Here is a 19,397-nt window from a genome sequence, read left to right on the forward strand (position 1 = left end):
CACATCCCTGAACACTATGGGGTAATGTAGCATGGCCAATCCACCCTAACCTACACATCCCTGAACACTCTGGGGTAATGTAGCATGGCCAATCCACCCTAACCTACACATCCCTGAACACTATGGGGTAATGTAGCATGGCCAATCCACCCTAACCTACACATCCCTGAGCACTATGGGGTAATGTAGCATGGCCAATCCACCCTAACCTACACATCCCTGAACACTATGGGGTAATGTAGCATGGCCAATCCACCCTAACCTACACATCCCTGAACACTATGGGGTAATGTAGCATGGCCAATCCACCCTAACCTACACATCCCTGAACACTATGGGGTAATGTAGCATGGCCAATCCACCCTAACCTACACATCCCTGAACACTCTGGGGTAATGTAGCATGGCCAATCCACCCTAACCTACACATCCCTGAACACTATGGGGTAATGTAGCATGGCCAATCCACCCTAACCTACACATCCCTGAACACTATGGGGTAATGTAGCATGGCCAATCCACCCTAACCTACACATCCCTGAACACTATGGGGTAATGTAGCATGGCCAATCCACCCTAACCTACACATCCCTGAACACTCTGGGGTAATGTAGCATGGCCAATCCACCCTAACCTACACATCCCTGAACACTATGGGGTAATGTAGCATGGCCAATCCACCCTAACCTACACATCCCTGAACACTCTGGGGTAATGTAGCATGGCCAATCCACCCTAACCTACACGTCTTTGGATTGTGGGAGGAAACCGGAGCACCCGGAGGAAACCCACGCAGACAGTTATCCGAGGCTGGAATCAAATCCGGGTCTCTGGCGCTGTGAGGCAGCAGTGCTAACCACTGAGCCAACATGCACCCCCCCCCCCCCATGGCTAGATACAACCCCATTTAACTAAAACCAGCAGACAGTGATCAAGCTCTCTGTGAACAGAAAGGATTTAAGATCAGATCTAGGTCAGTGAGAAATTCATCTCAAGACTCCAACTGGGTCATTTCAATGAATCTCCTGTTGAAGACTTTATAATTTTGGATAATGGAATGCAAATTTGGAAAGGCACAGGTCAGGAGTGTGATGGAATCCTCCCCACTTGCCTGGATGGGGGCAGCCCCAACAACACTCAAGAAGCTTGACACCATCCAGGACACAGCAGCCGCTTGATTGGCACCACATCCACAAACACCCACTGCCTCCAACACCGCGCTCAGTAGCAGCAGTGTGTACCATCTACAAGATGCCCTGCAGAAATTCACCAAAGACCCTCAGACAGCACCTTCCAAACCCACAACCACTTCCATCTTGAAGGACAAGGGACAGCAGATACATGGGAGCACCACTCCCTGCAGGTTCCCCTCCCAGCCACTCACCATCCTGTTTTGGAAGTATATTGCCGTTCCTTCACTGTCATTGGGTCAAAATCCTCCCTCAGGGCATCGTGGATCAACCTACAGCCCACGAACCACAGCGGTTCAAGGCAGCTCACCACCTCCTCCTCGAGGGGCAACTAGGGACGGGCAATAAATACTGGGCCCAGACTGTAACACCCGCATTCCACGTGTAATTTAAGAAAATACCAAGGAAGGTAATTAAAGAGGGTTGATGAAATATCTTTTACAATATTGACCAAAGTCAAAATCCCCTCAACGTGCAAACATCCCATAATAACCATTAAATTCCTTCCCATCCTAGAGCCCCCTGAATCCCTCAAACCTGCCACAGTGTGGCCACATTAACCCAGTTCGTTGCACAGCCCCGGGAACGGATTGGTTAAATTCCTCCCTGGTGCTCACACACACCCTACAGGATTTGGAGGAAATTTCTCAACAACTGCAGCTGCTTTCTGCTTCATGTCTCCTCGTGACTCTTCCCTTTCCCTTTGGTTTTTGTCCTCATTTAGCATCAGCCCCCAGCCCCGTTCGTGAGCATCGGACTGCTCCATGCCAGAATCCTGGGGCAGGAACACACAGGTTCTGGGGATTAGGGCATGTTTGGAATGAGATTCATGATCCAAGTGGGTGAGGCAGCTTTTAAACTTGTTCAAACACACAGAGCTGGAGTTTCTGTCTTTAAGCAGTTGTTAAAACAACAAGAGTGGTGTCAATAATTCTTATCCTGCATTTGGTAATCTCTCTGGGATTGATATTCTGCTGGTCACCAGGGAATAGTGGATTTCCCAGCTACTGGAGTCCTTGACAGTAAGAACTCAGAGCCCAAAGCTGGACTGAGCCACTCCTGCCCTGAGTCATGTTCAGATTAATCAGGATCAGTTTCTCCAGGTCAGTACAGGGAAGTGGCCAGCTGCCGACAGCCTACTGAATGCTGTCAGTCTTTTAAACACGTCCACACTGAGTGATATCACTGACTCATCAAGATTAAGACACAAACGTCAATTCTGATTAGAAGTGGCTTTGTTTATAACATGATTGCCCAGGTTGCTAGGATCTCAGCTTTTCCTGCTGCAGATATTTATAATGAAGCCACTGCATGTCAAGGCCACGTTTCCTATTTCCTTTGTTTTTGGTTTGTTAACTACTTTAACTCAGGGAGTCAATGCAAACAGATGGCTGCAGCTTTAAAAGCCATGTCCCACTGGGGTGTGTTGTGCACAATGTTGTGTTTTCATGGAACAAGGAGAGCAGAAGATCACAGAGGGTCACTGAGTCATTGGTCCCCAATTGAAGGACAACTGCTTGACAACAATGTTGTGATTTGCCCCTGACCAAGTGACCATGACTCCTGTGGGGCCAGTGCGGCAAAGGGTAAATAACCTGCAAATCGCTGACTCTCTCTCTCTGTCCAGTATCTCCACCCAAGAGCCAGAGAGAAGCTCCAGGAACAGCTTCCACTCACTGTTCTATACAAACCCCCCCCCCCCACCCCCCCACTGTAGGAGGAATAAAACACTTTCAAAAGAGAGAATGCAAGGATATACTCTCAACTAGTGAATGAAAGAGAGCATTGGTGTGCAAACAGCATTGTGTTAACAACAAAAAGGAATTGGGGGAAAAGAAGAGAAAGAAAGCAACTCAAATTCTGTGCTCTGGACGAGAGCTACTGACCTGTGCTCCCTGATCATTTTAATTCGTGTCTGTCTTTGTGTGACAGTCTGTTTGTGAAGGAGTGGGAGAGGGCTGAGTTTAGGAAGGGATAGGGTTTAAGTTGTAGAGTGATGTTAGCTTTAATCAATGGCAATGAGGAAATATTAAAGACCATTTGCTTGTGGAACAGTTATTTTCTTGTTAAGTACAGAAACCTGGTGAACACCTGCCTTTAATCAAAGTTTATCAGGAATGTTAGATAGTTTGACTAAACCTTTTCACATTTTGTCATAACTCAAGGAATAGTGGGGCTTTATTTCCAGAGCATTGCTCCAGTAAGTTGTAACAAATATGGTCCCATTATATCCGAAAGTGCCGCACTGTCGGAGGGTCAGCGCACTGACGGAGCGCCACACTGTCGGAACAAACATTGAACCAAGGTCCTACTTATCCCTTTGGGTAGAGTTTGAAGATCAGATCCCTCTTTTCAGATTCAATGTGTCACCCAAAGAGAAACTCTTTCAGTAATTGTTCAGAAGATGAAAGCAACATAGGTGTACCTGTCCCAGTTGTGGAAGGCGGGTGGTTTATCTCAGGAGTCTGTTCAAAGATGATGTTGATATTATTATTCAGGAATTTGATCTCAGGATCTATGTCTCTGAGGTTTCTGTTGGGGCTGTGTAGTCAGTGTTAGCAGATCTTGGCTGGTGAAGAGACCTTGTTGGAAATTCCTGACCAAATTTACAAACCCCACACGATGCTATATCTTACCAAGAGAGGAGTTACAGTGTGGTGACCCAGTAGAACCAGAGAAAGCTGGGGGAGCAGGCAGAGAGCAGGGGGCGGACCGCAGCTGTCCACCATCAAACCTGTTGTATCCAAAAGAGTTGGGCTGCAGAGAGAACACATTAGTTACAGGCAACAATTCAAGTTATCTAAGAGTATGAGCATGTGTTTGAAGACAGTCAGCTCTTGAAGTCTCGTTCACAGAATGTCTGTCAGAGGAAGCTCTGCAGTGTCTGATAGACTGAACCCACTGAGTCCTTACTGTGAATACAGTCCATGCATCAAGCAGTGTGTGTCTGGTAATTAACCCTCAGATCTAATCAGAGAATTGGCTTACAAGTGGACAATCTGAGAAAATAAATCTGACATTTATTGTTAGACTCAGCAGTGTCAAAGAGTCACGCTGTGTTGAGTGTGAACAGACACATACAGACACGCCCACCGACAGACAGTATATTAAAGCTGCTGTATATTCCTACCAGCCGACGGTTTTGCGGATTGGTCGAAGTGCCAGTGGTTTGAATCCCCAGTGAATCGGATTGGTGATCGTCATTGATTGATGTGCTGCTGTGCAGAGAGTTGTTTATTCTTCCCGAATCCCATTCATCATAAATCAGAATTCCTGGGGGAAGAGAGAGTGGAACAAGTTAAATACTATCAGCCTATGGAAATAAGTTGATGGAGGAAGAGACCCTGGTGCAATGGGTCTCGAAGATGGTGAATGGAATCGGTTTGGGAGTAGGTATGGGACCTGGATTGCGATGGGGATCAAGACAGAGACTGGGATTGATACAGGGAAAAGGTATAGGCATGAAACAGAGGACAGGGTAATGGATTGATATAGAGACAGGCTTTGGAATGGGGTTGAGTTCGAGATTGGGAAAGGAATAGGACTGGTATTGGAATTGGGATTGGGACAGAGATTGGGACAAGGTTTGGAATAGAGACTTTAACAGGGTTAGGAATTCGGATTAGGAGACAGATTTTGAGAGGAATTGGGAGAGATTGGAACGGTGTCTAGTTCTGATTGCCTTGTTGGATGAAGAATATGATTAAGATGGAGAGGGTTCAGAAGAGATTTACCAGGAATATTGCTGGGAATGGAGGGTTTGAGTTATAAGAGGAGACTGGGACCTTTCTCATTGGAGAGGAGGAGGTTGAGCAGTGACCTTATAAAGGTTTCTAAAATCATGAGAGGCATAGATGAGGTGAATGGCAGGTGTCTTTTCCCTAGGATGGGGGATTTCAAGATTAGGGGGCATATTTTTAAGGTGAGAGGAGAAAGATTTATAAAAGACATAAGGGGCAATTTTTTTTTTAAAACACAGAGTGCTTCCTGTGTGGAATGAACTTCCAGAGGAAGTGGTGGATGTGAGCGCAGTTACAGTGTTTAAAAGACATTTAGATAAGGGCATGAATGGGAAAGGTTTGGAGGGATACTGGCCAAGTGCAGGTGTGTGAAGATAGTTTGGGATTATGGTCAACGTGGATTGGTTGGACTAAAGGGTCTATTTCCGTGCTGTATGACTCTAGGACTCAGATTACATCGATCGAGCAGGCCTGTGTTTATCAGCTGGTATTAAATGCTGCTGATAGGCTTGCAGGCTGTCAGAGCAAACGCTGTTCTCTCCATGAGCTGCACCCTAACTATATTTGCACTGGAGGGACAGGAAATTATTACAAAACAAAGTCAACCATTCAATAACACGTGACGGACTCTGAGCCAAAGCAGCTTAAAACAGAGCGTGTTCCTGCTCGCATTGAGTCAGATTGTGAGGTTTGAACATTCTCCAGCAATTTCCCCACTCTGCCCACTCTCTGGTGCTGAGTGGCCAACCACCCCCTCAACCCCATGGCCATCCTCATGTGGAACTGTATCCCACCCACCCCAGCAGTTCCTCAGTGCCCCTCCCAATGGCACACATTCACCCAGTGTCCAGGAAGATCCCATAATATCCTGATCCTTGCCTGATCATTCCTACCACCTCCCACCCTGAGCAAGCCAATGAGCACAGAAATGGAGTCTCTGACCTTCGCACTGACCCAGTGAGTCCAACCACTGCACAGTCTGGAAATCGGAAATGTCAGAGACTGAAGAACAGTCACATTCAACTCAAAACATTAACTCCTGCTTCTTGCTCCACAATGCAGCCAGGGCTGCTGAGTGTTTACAGAACTTTGTTTTAATTCAATAAATCAGGAACAGGATGCTGATTGGCTCAGTGCCACAAGATCCCACCTCACTCTCACTGGCCAACTCTAGTAGAATTGTCCAGAAATATACACTTGGGATGGCATTCCTAGAGGATTGCTCAAAGGAAGGCAATTCAGGGAAGGTTTCCGAAACTCATGTCTCATGAGGAGTAGTTGGGCTTGTATCCATTGGAGTTCTGAAGAGGAAGAGGCAACTTGATTAAAATGTACTATTAAGGGGCAGAATGACCCACTGTGCTCCTCAGTGGATGGACTATGGTGAAGGAGACCAGTCAGCCCATTGAACTTGTGCTGGTCCACTCAAAGGGTCATCCAACTCCATTCCTCCTCCTATATTGCAAAATCTCAGCAAAATGCTTCTGTTGGCCTATCTTTTGCCTGACACCACCCTAACCAATCAGCATCCACTAGACCCAGCAGCAGAATTCAACCCTCAAACAGCCAGAGCGTGACCCTTAACCTGTGATCCCTATTCCAAGCATGACCCTCAGCCCATGAGTGACCCATAGCCAGTATCCCAGCACAGGGTTCAGTTGGAGATTGAACATATCCCAGTCCCGTGTGGGAAAAGCATCAGGAAATTCTGAAGCAGCTGGAGAGAGGGAGGCTGAGTGCTGGGGGTTTTGTAAGCTCGGTCATTGTGGGGAGACTCCATCTGTCTCTCAGTGTGACTTGTGTTTGTACAGCTAACCATGGTAACCGGCAATCTCTACCTGGATGATGTCCATCCAATGGAGCCTCCTCATTGGCCCTGTCCAGAAACCTGCTGTTGCCACTCACGAAGCCATTTCCTTGGTCACGGGTGCTGATTGGCTGAAAGGTGGGATCCAGCTCTAAAATCAGGTTGTTAAGATTTTCAATGGTTGCGTCTAAGGTTGGTGATAATGGATCATTTCCAGCACAGTTTGATTTTGATGTTTCAGAGCTGCTCCGGGCCTGCTGGGAGGGTTTTGGCACCTCCTGGGGATCAGGGTGTGGTTTTACTCGAGTTGCCGTGATCCGCCGACATCCATCATGGATTGGAGGTTTCTGGTTGGTGACGGAGTTCACCATGAAGGTTTGGGATCTTCCCTGCCCTGGTTCAGGCTTGTCCTGTAACGGGCAGCTGGGGTACGGAGGGGAGATCTCCCGACAAACCCACCTCACAGGAGGGCATTGGGATCCTCTAGAAATACGCTCTGGGTCTGGGTAGGAGGCTTTTGATTGGCTGCGATTGACTGAGGACCCACTCAGGATGATGGTCTCCACCCGAGGGGACGTACACGAGCTCTGGCTCCTGTTCACGTGGACGGTGTGTCTGGACATGGCGTCAGAGAGGAAGCCTCTGTCTTTCATCAGGGCCTGAAGATCTCACTCGGGCGGAGGTTGGAAGCAGTTCTCGGGTTTGTCCTCCTGGTTACTGGTAATGGTTTAAATCGGTCAGGGATCTGTCCTCAAACCTGAAAAAAAATCATACACCATTATTAAATTGAAATCAATGATAAATATGGCCAAAACACACATGTTAAACAGAAGCTTTTTGAAGGAGTTGTAATGATCTGTAGGAACAACATGGGGGTGGAGAAGGTGACAAGACAGGGAGGGTGTGTTAGGGCTGGAGGGGGTTACAGAGATAGGGAGGGTGTGTTGGCCCTGGAAGTATTTACAGAGATATAGGTTACAGCAGAACTCCTTGCCTCTGACCTGCTCTTTTAGCCACTATATTTATATGGAGAGTTCAGCTCAGTTTCAGAACTAGGGTAACGCCCAGGACATTGATAGTGGGGGATTCAGTGATGGGAATGGTCTTGAATATCAAGGAGCAACGGTTAGTTTCTCTCTTGTTAGAGATGGTCATTGTCTTGTACTCGTGTGACACAAATGTCACTTGTCAGTCCAAACCGGATACTACTGGTTCAGGTCTTGCTGCATTTGGTGATGGACTACTTCAGTATCTGAAGAGTCATGAATCAGACTGACACTGTGCAACCAACAATCATCCCACTTCTGACCTTACGATAGAAAAGAGGTCATTGATGAAGCAGTTAAAATGGCAGGGTCTAGGATACCACTGAGACACTCCTGCAGAGGAGGCTGCTAAAGTATCGGAATTCCATTTACGTGACTGCATATAAAAAAATTGTTAACTGTCTCTGACAACATTTTCACAATCTAGATTTTTCTTTAAATACAAAGACAGACTGGCACCATCCCACTTCTTCCACAAATTTGTACATACATTGCCCTAACAGGACCTGCAAAATATTGAACTCTCACTACAGGCCCCCTCTGCAGAACTGCAACAGCTCCTGCAGTGGGATTTGAACCCATAACCTCGTAGGTCAGGGTGTGACTGGGGGCTACAACTGAGACACAACCATCAGCAAATCAAAACTCTCTGGTCAGTCAGCTGGAAAGCAAGGCCAGGTTTATCAAATGGTCAGTCAAGTCTCTGCAAGAACACAACTAGTACAGCAACCTCTAATGGAATAGTAAAGTTAGCAATGGGCTGAATGGTCTGCTCCTGTTCTGACAGTAGACAGAGATGATGCAAATGGCTGAGGTAAGTCTCTCCGGAACTTGTCATTGAGTTATTCTGAGTGCTTGAGTGGCAGAATGCCAGTTAAATGCCTCCTGAACACCCACATCCAGCTCTCTGGACATTTCCAGCAGGGATAGCGCAGATACACAGGGTCCAGGCAGTGGGTGGGGAAGGGAAATACAGACAAATCTGGCTAGACCTTCAGCACCGACTGTGGTGACGACACGGACTCAGGAAATTATGTTCACCACAAATATTGCATACACACACACGGATAGAAACACAGACAGAAACACGGACACACGGACTGGTGTGTTGGAGGCTGGGGAGGGAGCCAGATAGTGAGATCATTGCTAGGATTCTCAGCGCGCTGACTAGCAAACGGTGCAAGGAGTGGCTGTGCGGTGGTAATATTAACTTGGAATCACAGAACTACTGAGAGTCAGAATAATTTGAAGATCTTATTTGTTTAAAAAAGACAGTCCTAGAATCACAATGTTACAGCCTGTCATGCTGTACTGGCTCATCAAACAGGCATCATTACCCAGGGCCTTTCTCACCCCATTACCCTGCACACCATTTCCATCAAGTAACCATCCAGTGCCCCTTGTAATGCCCCTTGTAATGCCTCAATTGAACCTGCGCCCCCCCCCCCCCCCCCCACCATTCCCAGGCTGTGCAGTGCAGACCCTAGGAGTTGCTGCTGACAAAAGTTTCTCTCAAACTCCGCGCGCCCCCCCTTGCTTCTTTCACAAATCACTTTAACTCTGTTCCCTCATCTCCCTTTTACAATCAGGAATAGCTACTTCCTATCACATTTGTGAATTAGAGATCGAGAGAGGGAATGATTTAGAGAGGACCTGAGGGCTAACGTCTTCCCTCAGAAGGTGCTGCATGTATAGAACAAGCTGCCAGAGAAAGTGGCACCTGGATGGGGACATGAATAGGAAGGGTTTAAAAGATGTCTGCTCAGTGTGGATAAGTTGTACCAAAGGGGGTGTGTCTGTGCTGTCTGACTCTATCTTGCCCATTCACGATTTTGAAAACGTTTATCAGGTCTCCTCAGCCCTCAGCGACAACAATCCCACTTCTTTCATTTCTCTTAATCACTGACGTTTCTCATTCTGGTAAATCATTTCTGCGCTCTCTCCAATACATTCACATCTTTCCTATAACAGCCCAGTAGCATGGTCCCTCAAACCCCAGGGAAATGTTGCTTTATGAGAAACAACTGAGCAGCTGGAGTCTACACTCACTGCAGATCAGAAGTGGGGGAGGGTGTGATCTTACTGTAACAGGTTAGAGTCTGAGGAGGGACACTACAGAGTCTGCCCATGGGGTTATCTAGCAGTAGGGGTCACAGTTTAGAAATAAGACTGAGTGATCCAATTGCTTTTCTAAGAGAGCTGGGAGTTTGTGGAACCACTCCCTCAGACAGTTAGACAAATGTTTGACTGATGCTAGAGTCGAGGGTTATGGGAAAGTGAAGTGGAGCCCACATCAGACAAGCCATGGTCTTATCGAGCAGTGCAGCAGGTTTGATTGATTTCACGTTGGACGGAAACTGTTCAGAGCAAAAGGATGAATACACTGTTCAGCTTGTTGGATCTTCATCGTTTAGATAACAGGCCAGCTGTCTCTTCATTTAACTGACCTTTCTCATTCTGTAGCTCTCTGTAACCCCCCTCCACAACAGGAACTCATCCATCTCTTCTCTGACATTTCCAATTGGTCTTCAACTTTAGCAACATTTTTGGGGCAATAAGCTCCAGATTTCCCCGTTGTGTGAGTGCTCTCCCAATGCACCGACTCCTCCCTGGCCCACCAGAGGGGACAGTTGCTGTGTCACAACATGGCCTGGTTTGGAGGGTATCGGCTGTGAGGAGTGATTGGACTAACTTGGGTTTATTTTCACTTGAAGGTTGGAGGCTGAGGGCAACCTGATAGAAGTCTAGAAAATGATGAGAGACATGGAGTAGAACAAATAGTCAGATTCTCCCCTCACCTGCCAAGAGGGTAGAAATAACAATTACAAAGTATAAGGGAGAAGGGGAAAGTTTAAGGGAGATGAGAGAGATCAGTTTTATTAATGCAGAGGATGGTAAGTGCCTGGAATACCTTGCCAAACGAGGTAGGGGTACAGGTGGATACAATAGCAACATTTCAGCTGCATCTTCACTGATACACGAACAATCAGGGAATAGAGGGATCCGGACAGCATAGAGGCAAAAGGCTTTTAGTTTAGAAAGGTATCAGGCTTTGCTGCTGTCTGGATGGGCCAAATGGCCAGTACTGTTCTTTCTTTATCAACCCTATCAAATCCTTTTTCTTAAACAGTTCAGTTCCACCACTCCTGCATCTTGTATCCTTCTGTATTGAGATCCTGGTTCAGAGAATGGATCCCATCTGGGCCAGCACAACTCATTGCCCAAGTACATCTCCTTTCAACGCTGTCTGAAAGTGTCCTAAACAGCCTGTGGGTGAGATCAGGTTGGAGCTGTGAAGCCCCCTACACTCAAACAGCTCAATAAATATCAGAGGTTTACAGAGAAAGGCTGATCATATGGGCAGTGGCCCTAGGGGACTGGCAGCACCATGTCCAGAACACACAGAAACACACCCAGTGACTAACACAGCTGGAGGGCCCATACCCAGTTCCAGACCCTCCAAGAGAAAGGCAGCTCTTCTCTGGTACACCATTTCACAAATATTATCCCTGTTTCCTAATCACACTGACCTCACCCATTCAACTCCCTTCACTTCCCATATGCTGCCTGAACAGAATCTCAAAGCTGTTTCCTGTGGCCGCCCCCCATTGCCCCTGCTGGGCATCCTGCTGGTTAGAGGATTCGCAGTAGGTTGAAATCTTTGAGGAGAAAGTGAGGTCTGCAGATGCTGGAGATCAGAGCTGGAAATGTGTTGCTGGAAAAGCGCAGCAGGTCAGGCAGCATCCAGGGAACAAGAGAATCGACGTTTCGGGCATAAGCCCTTCTTCAGGAATGAGGAAAGTTTGTCCAGCAGGCCAAGATAAAAGGTAGGGAGGAGGGACTTGGGGGAGGGGCGTCGGAAATGTGATAGGTGGAAAGAGGTCAAGGTGAGGGTGATAGGTCAGACTGGGGTGGGGGCGGAGAGGTTGGGAAGAAGATTGCAGGTTAGGAAGGCGGTGCTGAATTCGATGGATTTGACTGAGACAGGGTGGGGGGAGGGGAAATGAGGAAACTGGTGAAATCCGAGTTCATCCCTTGTGGTTGGAGGGACTGCCCCCTTGACCATGACCCCACCCCCCACCACCAAACCATCATCTCCCAGACCGTCCATAACCTCATCACCTCGGGGGACCTCCCATCCACCGCCTCCAACCTCATAGTCCCACAACCCCGCACCTCCCGCTTCTACCTCCTGCCCAAAATCCACAAACCTGACTGCCCCGGCCGACCCATTGTCTCCGCCTGCTCCTGCCCCACCGAACTCATCTCCGCATACCTTGACACCGTCCTGTCCCCCTTAGTCCAAGAACTCCCCACCTACGTTCGTGACACCACCCACGCCCTCCACCTGCTCCATGATTTTTGCTTCCCCTGTCCCCAACGCCTTATCTTCACCATGGACATCCAGTCCCTGTACACCTCCATCCCCCATCACGAAGGACTCAAAGCCCTCCGCTTCTTTCTTTCCCGCCGTACCACCCAGTACCCTTCCACCGACACCCTCCTTCGACTGACTGAACTGGTCCTCACCCTGAACAACTTCTCTTTCCAATCCTCCCACTTCCTCCAAACCAAAGGAGTAGCCATGGGCACCCGCATGGGCCCCAGCTATGCCTGCCTCTTCGTAGGATATGTGGAACAGTCCATCTTCTGCAACTACACTGGCCCCACCCCCCACCTTTTCCTCCGCTACATCGATGACTGTATCGGCGCTACCTCGTGCTCCCACGAGGAGATTGAACAGTTCATCCACTTCACCAACACCTTCCACCCCGACCTCAAATTCACCTGGACCGTCTCAGATTCCTCCCTCCCCTTCCTCGACCTTTCTATTTCTATCTCAGGCGACCGAATCAACACGGACATCTACTACAAACCGACCGACTCCCACAGCTACCTGGACTACACCTCCTCCCATCCTGCCCCCTGTAAAAACACCATCCCATTCTCCCAATTCCTTCGACTCCGCCGCATCTGCTCCCAGGAGGACCAGTTCCAAAAACGTACAACCCAGATGGCCTCCTTCTTCAAGGACCGCAATTTCCCCCCAACGTGGTCGACGATGCCCTCCACCGCATCTCTTCCACTTCCCGCTCCTCCGCCCTTGAGCCCCGCCCCTCCAACCGCCACCAGGACAGAACCCCACTGGTCCTCATCTACCACCCCACCAATCTCCATGTACAGTGCATCATCCGCCGTCATTTCCGCTACCTCCAAACGGACCCCACCACCAAGGATATATTTCCCTCCCCTCCCCTATCAGCATTCCGTAAAGACCACTCCCTCCGTGACTCCCTCGTCAGATCCACACCCCCCACCAACCCAACCTCCACTCCCAGCACCTTCCCCTGCAACCGCAGGAGGTGCAAGACTTGCGCCCACACCTCCCCTCTCGGCCCCAAAGGAAACTTCCATATCCGCCACAGATTCACCTGCACCTCCACACACATCATCTACTGCATCCTCTGCAGCTGATGTGGCCTCCTCTATATTGGGGAGACAGGCCGGCTACTTGCAGAGCGTTTCAGAGAACACCTCTGGGACACCCGGACCAACCAACCCAACCACCCTGTGGCTCAACATTTCAACTCCCCCTCCCACTCCACCAAGGATATGCAGGTCTTTGGACTCCTCCATCGTCAGACCACAACAAAACGACGGTTGGAGGAAGAGCGCCTCATCTTCCGCCTAGGAACCCTCCAACCACAAGGGATGAACTCGGATTTCACCAGTTTCCTCATTTCCCCTCCCCCCACCTTGTCTCAGTCAAATCCATCGAATTCAGCACCGCCTTCCTAACCTGCAATCTTCTTCCTGACCTCTCCGCCCCCACCCCAGTCTGACCTATCACCCTCACCTTGACCTCTTTCCACCTATCACATTTCCGACGCCCCTCCCCCAAGTCCCTCCTCCCTACCTTTTATCTTAGCCTGCTGGACAAACTTTCCTCATTCCTGAAGAAGGGCTTATGCCCGAAACGTCGATTCTCCTGTTCCCTGGATGCTGCCTGACCTGCTGCGCTTTTCCAGCAACACATTTCCAATCCTGCTGGTTAGTATTGCATTGATGATTCAATTCTGCTGTCAGCAAAATGGTTAGCTTCATTGCTGTGGTCACTAACCAACTTCCCAATACACCCATGACCCTCGGCAGAGCTCGTTCTGAATCACACAGAGCATTGTTCAAATCACCAGCTGTTCACAATGAAAGGAAGCTAGCCAGCAACCGACAGCTAAACCTTGCTCAGAACCAGCATTGTCTTTTTGTTCAACTTTAGGCTTCTGAAGCATTCCCTGTTCATGAAAGTGAACATTCAGAGGGTTGCAACTGTTTAGACAGCGCACAGTCCCTCTACTCAGAGCGAAGTTTTACCTTCACTTTTAAAAACTGTTCCCATCAAACACTTCTAGGACAGAGTCAGCACAGGGTTGGATATACAGCAAAGCTTATCATTAGGGGTTTGGAAGGTGCTGTCTGAAGATCTTTGGTGAGTTTCTGCAGTACACCCTGTAGATGGTACACACTGCTGCTACTGAGTGTCGGTGGTGAAGGGAGTAGATGTTTGTGGATGTGGTGCCAATCAAGTGGCTGCTTTTCCCTGGATGGTGTCAAACCTTTTAAAATGTTGTTGGAGCAGTACCTATCCAGGCAAGTGGGGAGTATTCCATCACACTTCTGACTTGTGTCTTGGAGATGGTGGACAGGTTTTGGGGAGAGGGATGGTGAGTTACTCACCACTGGATTCTCAGTTTCTGACCTTCTCTTGTAGCCACTGTGTTGAGTTGGCTAGTCTAGTTCAACTTCTCATCAATTGTAACCCCTGTGACAGTGAGGGATTCAGAATGCCAAGGGGCATGGTTAGATTGTTTCTTATTGGAGATGGTCATTGCCTGGCATTTGTGTGGTGTGAATGTAACTTGTCAGCCCAAGCTTGGATATTGTCCAGATCCTGTTGCATTTGAACATGGACTGCTTTAGTATGAGTCACGGATGGTCCTGAACATTGCGCAATCATTGGTGAACATCCCCACTTCCGGCCTCAGGGAGGGAAGGCCATTGATGAAACAGCTGAAGGTGGTTGGGCCTTGGACACCAACCTGAGGGATCCCTGCAGAGATGTCCAAGAGCTGAGATGACTGACCTCCAACAAGACAACCATCTTCCTACATGTCAGGTAAGATTCTAAGCACTAGAGGGTTTGCCCCCTGATACCCATTGATTCCAGGGCTCTTTGATGCCACGCTCAGTTGAATACAGCCTTGATGTCAAGGGCAGTCCCTCTACCCTCCCCTCTAGAATTCAGCTCTTTTGTCCATGTTTAAACCAGTGCCCCTGGGGGAACCCAAACTGGGCGTCACTGAGTAGGTGCTGCTTGATAGCACTTTTGATGACACTGTCCATCACTTTCCTGATGATCGAGAGTAGACTGATGGGGGTAGTAATTGGTTGTGTTGGATTTGTCTTGCTTTTGTGGGCAATTTTCCACATTGTCGGGTAGATGCCAGTGTTGGAACTGTACTGGAACAGCTTGGCCAGGGGACGCAGCAAGTTCTAGAGCAGAAATCTTCAGTACTATTGCCGGAATGTTGACAGGGCCCGTAGCCTTTGCAGTATCAGGTGTCTCCAATTGTTTCTTGATATAATGTGGAGTAAATCAAATTGGCTGGAGACTGGTATGTGTAACGCTGGGGACCACTGGAGGAGATGGATCATCCACTCGGTATTTCCTAATCAGTTCTGATGAAAAATCTCCGATCTCGAAACATTAACTCTGCTTTCCTGCCACAGATGCTACCAGATTTGCAGAATTTCACGAGAATTTCTGTTTGTATTTCAGATCTAACAATTCCAATCCCATTTTCCAGCACTTGGCTCAGAGCTGTACATCCCTCCAGCCCGGCACCGCCTTCCTGACCTGCAGTCTTCTTCTTGACCTCTCCGCCTCCATCCTACTCCGACCTATCACCCTCACCTTGACCTCTTTCCACCTATCACATTTCCAACGCCCCTCCTCCAAGTCCCTCCTCCCTACCTTTTATCTTCTCCTGCTGAACACTCTCTGCTCATTCCTGAAGAAGGGCCTGTGCCCGAAACGTCGAATCTCCTGTTCCCTGGATGCTGCCTGACCTGCTGTGCTGTTCCAGCAATAAAGTTTCAACTTTGATCTCCAGCATCTGCAGACCTCACTTTCTCCTCAGAGCTGTACATGTCTTGGAATTACCCACAAATGCATATCTGAAGAATACTTCTTCAATATTGGGGGGAGGGGGTTTAACTTTACCATCCTCACAGGCACTGAGTTTCAGATTCCCACCACCTTCTGAGGGAAGATATTTTTCCTGACACTCTCTCCATCCCTCCTGACCCTTACCTTAAGTCTATTCCCCTGGTCACTGATCCCCCCCCAGCAAAAGGAAATCTCTCTTCCTGTCTACCCTATCTATGTCCCTCAAATGTTATACATCTCAACTATGCTCCTAACCAATTTTCTCTGTTCTGACAAAACCACCCCAGTCTGCCCAATGTTTCTTCCTAACTGAGACTCTCCAGCCCAGGCACCATCCTGGTCAATCTCCTCTACAGTGTTTTATTTAATGTGAAATGTTTATTGATATTATCAGGAATTGTGGATTCCAACAATTTGCACACAACTGGACCTGAGACGAAGTGATCTTTAGTAACGTTTGAATCAGAAGTTTTGTCTGAATTTCTAGCTGACACAGAGTAGCTCAGTCCTGCCTATTCACTGTACATCAGGCACAGACAGTAGGAGGAGACCAAGCTGTCGCTGAGCTGGTTCTCTGAACGGGCTGATTAGAAAATCTCAAAATCAGGTTTTCTTGCAGTGGGAGGGGAAGCAGCCTGTTAATCGCTAAAGCTGGGCAGGTCTCATTTGGAATGTACTCAGTTAAAAATGTATTTATCGGCACATTTCATGTTGTTTTTGAATTGTTCTTTGGCACAGATACTGAAACAAAGATACAAACCAAACGGAGCAGAACATCTTATAATCTCAGCAGTTTTCAGCCTGACATTTGTAAAATTCACTACCAGGATGTGGGCACCACTGACTGGACTAGCACCTGCTGTCCCTCCCTAATTGTCCCTGGAAAAGGTGGTAAACTGCTGCCTTCTCAAACTACAGCAGTCCACATACCGACAGGAGGCTAAGGAAATTCAGTGTGGCCACAAGGATTCCAACCAATTTTTATCGATGCACCACAGACAGCATCCTGTCTGGATGCATCACAGCATGGCATGGCAACTGCCCTTCCCAGGACCACAAGAAACTATAGAGAGTCATTAGAGAGCCCAGTCCATCAAGTAAACCATGCTTCCATTCACTGACTCCATCTACACTTCCCACTGCCTCAGTCAAAGGTCGCCCCAGATTAGACGGCCTTCTGACGGAAGAAGAAAGATTCTAGAACAGTTTCTTCCCCACTGTTCTCAGACTTTAATGTTAGCGTTGATCTCCCTCTGCACCTTCTTGGCAACAGTAACACTGTTACCCTGCACTCGGTTCTGTTTACCCTGACACACTTGTATAGTACAGACAACACCTTTCACTGCAGCTCAGTACACATGAAAGTAATAATCAAATCAAATGTTGCATTCGCTCCAGAATGAGAATGTTAAGCTGAAGTTTCTCAAAGCTCCTGAATAAAATCCCAGGTGGAGTGTGTCCCAGTAAGAACCCTGACCCTCCACGTAGTGACTCAGAATGGTGCCCTGGTAGCGGGCAATCTGCCAGCCCCCTGCAGTTACACAATTCAGTAACTTCATCAGGTGCAAAACTTTAAACAGGAAAATGCTGTGGGATTTAAATGTTTCAATTGGAAAGAAATAGAACCATACAACCAGGACATTCACCAGCCCATCGTGTTAATGCTCAGTCTTTGGTCACACTCCCTTTGTCCATTCCTCATTGTCTTGAGTAATTCTCCCATGGAAATGTTCAGCCAATTTCTTTCTGAACCTGCTTCCAGTCTCATTTCTGACAGCACATTCCAAATTACAACTCACTACAGGAAGAAATCCCCATTCTCCCTTTGGTGTTTTTGTTACTGATGTCAAATTTTGTGGCCTCCAGTTACTAAAGCCTCATCCTAAATATTAGGATGAGGCTTTTGTGGGCGGCACGGTGGCACAGTCGCACAGTGGTTAGCACTGCTGCCTCGCAGCGCCAGAGACCCGGGTTCAATTCCCGACTCAGGCGACTGACTGTGTGGAGTTTGCATGTTCTCCCCGTGTCTGCGTGGGTTTCCTCCGGGTGCTCCGGTTTCCTCCCACAGTCCAAAGATGTGCAGGTCAGGCGAATTGGCCATACTAAATTGCCCCTAGTGTTAGGTATAGGGGTAAATGTAGGGGAATGGGTGGGTTGCGCTTCGGCGGGTCGGTGTGGACTTGTTGGGCCGAAGGGCCTGTTTCCATACTGTAATGTAATCTAATTATCTTTGTGAACATGTCTCATGTCTCCATGGCATTAGTTATATCACAAGTTGAAGAAAACTAAATTCCTATTTTAGTTTAATCAGACTCTGACTGAACCATTGAGGGATTTTGAACCAGAGCCCTGAATTCACAATCTCCTTCCTCCCACGTTCTATTTCCCCATCCTCTGCCATTTATCATTCACTGTGTGGGCTTGATCCTTTGACCAGCCCAGCAGTTCCTGATGAAGGGCTTTTGCCCGAAATGTCGATTTTACTGCTCCTCGGATGCTGCCTGACCTGCTGTGCTCTTCCAGCACCACTGATCCAGACTCTGTGAACAGCAGGGTGATTCAATTAATCCCTCATTCTGCTTAGAATCTGCTGTTTGATGGGTATAACAGCCCTGAGCAGCCCCTCATGTCTCTGCCCAGTCAGTGGAACCATCACCTCTGTCCCCGGTCATCCTTACCCACTGGCATTGCCAAATCTCTCAACTCTTCTTGATTCCAGCTTCAGGATCTCAGGGAATTCTCTCCAGAATATTCAGCAGTAATCATTAAATCAAATTAATCAATCGCTTTGACCAGAAAGCTCGCATACTCTTCACCTCACATTTGGTTCCAGAAACAGACGGAACCCTATCCTTTGCCCAGCTGGGTCTTCCCCCATCCATTTCACCCCACACGGATAATCCCCCACTTCCTCCTTCAGACAGTCTTTACTCCATAAACGTCCAGAATTTCTGATGTTAATTTACAACAAAAGCAAACCTGGTGTGCCTTACCTTTCCAGTGCAGTGGGGAAAGCTGCCTGCTGCTGGCAAACCCAGTTCCCAGCTCCTTGGCGGATCTTTTATTCTCCCTCTCACGGGAAGAAGTGAAGTTACTGTTGGAGGGTGGGGTCAGGTTCAATTGGAACAAGCAAACTGCAATCGCCAGGGAACCACTCCCTCAGTGAGTACAGGGTAAACCGTACTACACCCATCCTCCCTCTTAAAGAGACATCCCTCAGCAAGCATCTCCCATTAGTAATGCATCTGTTATCAAAGTTAAGTCTTGATCAAGTTACTTCAGATTAACGTCAATACCTCTCACTGTGTGAAAGATTTCTGTTTTTCAGTTAAAACATAAAGCTGTCTTTGAGGGCGTGGGTTTCCTGGGAGTGTTTGATGGGGGCTGT

General features: G+C 48.1%; 1 protein-coding gene across 2 annotated transcripts in view; it reads right to left on the bottom strand.

Moving 5' to 3' along the window:
- LOC122539706 (tensin-4-like) overlaps positions 1–19,124 on the bottom strand; it is a 39,200-nt gene extending 20,076 nt beyond the window's left edge. Inside the window, exons 1-4 of one of the 2 annotated variants that reach the window (XM_043674712.2) lie at positions 19,003–19,124; positions 6,768–7,493; positions 4,320–4,462; positions 3,826–3,946 (exon numbers count right to left, since the gene is read on the bottom strand). In XM_043674712.2, the coding sequence (XP_043530647.2) occupies positions 3,826–3,946; positions 4,320–4,462; positions 6,768–7,389 (886 nt within the window). In that variant the 5' untranslated portion in view covers positions 7,390–7,493; positions 19,003–19,124. Of the gene's footprint in view, positions 1–3,825; positions 3,947–4,319; positions 4,463–6,767; positions 7,494–8,512; positions 8,533–19,002 lie in introns of those variants that run through there. The other variant, XM_087977705.1, reaches the window with a different exon arrangement.
- Positions 19,125–19,397: the final 273 nt, after the last annotated feature.

The sequence above is a fragment of the Chiloscyllium plagiosum genome, unplaced genomic scaffold (genome assembly GCF_037043375.1).
Source record: "Chiloscyllium plagiosum isolate Xiang-an unplaced genomic scaffold, Cpla_swu_hap1 HiC_scaffold_32, whole genome shotgun sequence".
Taxonomy (NCBI): domain Eukaryota; kingdom Metazoa; phylum Chordata; class Chondrichthyes; order Orectolobiformes; family Hemiscylliidae; genus Chiloscyllium; species Chiloscyllium plagiosum.